At 36.0% G+C, this 1,467-nt stretch overlaps 1 protein-coding gene across 1 annotated transcript in view; it reads left to right on the top strand.

The window, feature by feature from the left end:
• Window positions 1-60, top strand: part of LOC104390797 (chromosome unknown open reading frame, human C6orf211) — a 5,934-nt gene extending 5,874 nt beyond the window's left edge. Inside the window, exon 6 of the mRNA XM_010000002.1 lies at window positions 1-60. This exon is cut by the window's left edge and continues 4 nt beyond it. Coding sequence (XP_009998304.1) covers window positions 1-60 — 60 coding nt within the window.
• The last annotated feature ends 1,407 nt before the right edge of the window (window positions 61-1,467 follow it).

Here is a 1,467-nt window from a genome sequence, read left to right as displayed (position 1 = left end):
GAACCTGAATGGATGACAAGTGGAAAATACGGGGTAGTTCAGTTTGATGCTACTCTGTAGTTAAATGGTTCCGCATCTTCTGAAAAAGATTGTCTGATTTTTAATTACTTTATCTGTTCCATCCTTGGCTTCAGCAAAGGTTCTTTTTTGTTGGCACTTATTTCTCCCAAGTGATTTGTTGATTTTGTTCCACAAAAGACTTCAGTGTTGTGCAAAAGTTTACAAACTGTGTACATAAATAATTTTCAATTTTTATATATTTTGTTTTCCTAATGTCCAGTGTCAGCAGATGTTTAAAGTGAACATTAAGTTGTCCAATAATATTTTCTTCATCAGTGGGTATGAGAATTTATGGCCAACAATTGCAAAATCTGCTTCGGAAACCATTTCCTCATTCCCACTTTGGTGTATATTTAATTCAGGATAATTTGTGCTCCACATGCTAAGCATTGCATGAAAGTTAGTATTTTAGGGAATGAACATATTAATTCCAGATAGATTTTTGCAGCCCACTGCAGGATCATGTTTTAAGACTGTTGAAAATGGAGCTTACTTCTACCAAGTCTTTGTTGCATAAATTGCTTTTTACTTCCTTCTTGTATCAATGGGCAAATAACTTCTGCTGTTTTGAATATAGTTTCCTGCACTTTAACAGAAGAGTTCTTGAGTGACACCTTGTAAGTATTAATTTAGAATTTGAAAAATTATATTTTAATTTTAAAATACAAGTGGATGTTGCTAGCCAGTTTGCATTGTTGTCCCGTATGGTAGGAAGGTTAATAGGAGAAAGGACAATCTCATTTTAAGCATATAGAAGATATTGTCTATCTAAGAATGTCTACCAAAAAAAGCACACCAAAACCCCCCAAACTGACCAACCCAACCACTTATTAGTTGGATTCTAGGTCTAATACAGATTTGAATTAAAGGTGGCCTGTCGGCTGTGTTTGTGCTTCGAGCACTACTGCCTCCTTCCATTGTGGTACTTCTGTTTGTCAATTGTATTGGGGGTTGTTTTTGTTTGGTTTTGTTTGTGGTTTTTTTTAAAAGGATATCATGCTTACGGGGGAAATAAAACCCCAGTTGCACTGAGAAGTTCATGCTGGAGAAGCACGTGCCATACAAGTTGCTGCTAATTGGAGTTGTTGGATGCCCATTACTTCAACCCTGCTCTCAAATGACTCAATTTTTGTGAAAATTCAGGGGTATTTCAGTGGTTTTTCAGAGTCAAGTGAAATCAAAGTGGAAATGCATTATCCATTTATAAAGGAAAAATTAAAAATAGGTGCTGTCAAGACTTAAAAGTACGTTAATGGTTTGAATTAGGGGTTTTGACAGGAGGCTGGTATAATGCCAGTAATAACCAGCAGTTTGTTAGAAAATGGTTGCAAAATTATCCATAGAGTCTGACTGGTTTATGCTCTTGTCTAGATCTGCTAAAATGAGGTGTACTTACCCCTGGTACCC

Source organism: Chaetura pelagica, unplaced genomic scaffold (genome assembly GCF_000747805.2).
Source record: "Chaetura pelagica isolate M959 unplaced genomic scaffold, ChaPel_1.0 scaffold135, whole genome shotgun sequence".
In the NCBI taxonomy this organism is placed as follows: domain Eukaryota; kingdom Metazoa; phylum Chordata; class Aves; order Apodiformes; family Apodidae; genus Chaetura; species Chaetura pelagica.
This window is presented reverse-complemented; position numbering and strand designations above follow the sequence as displayed.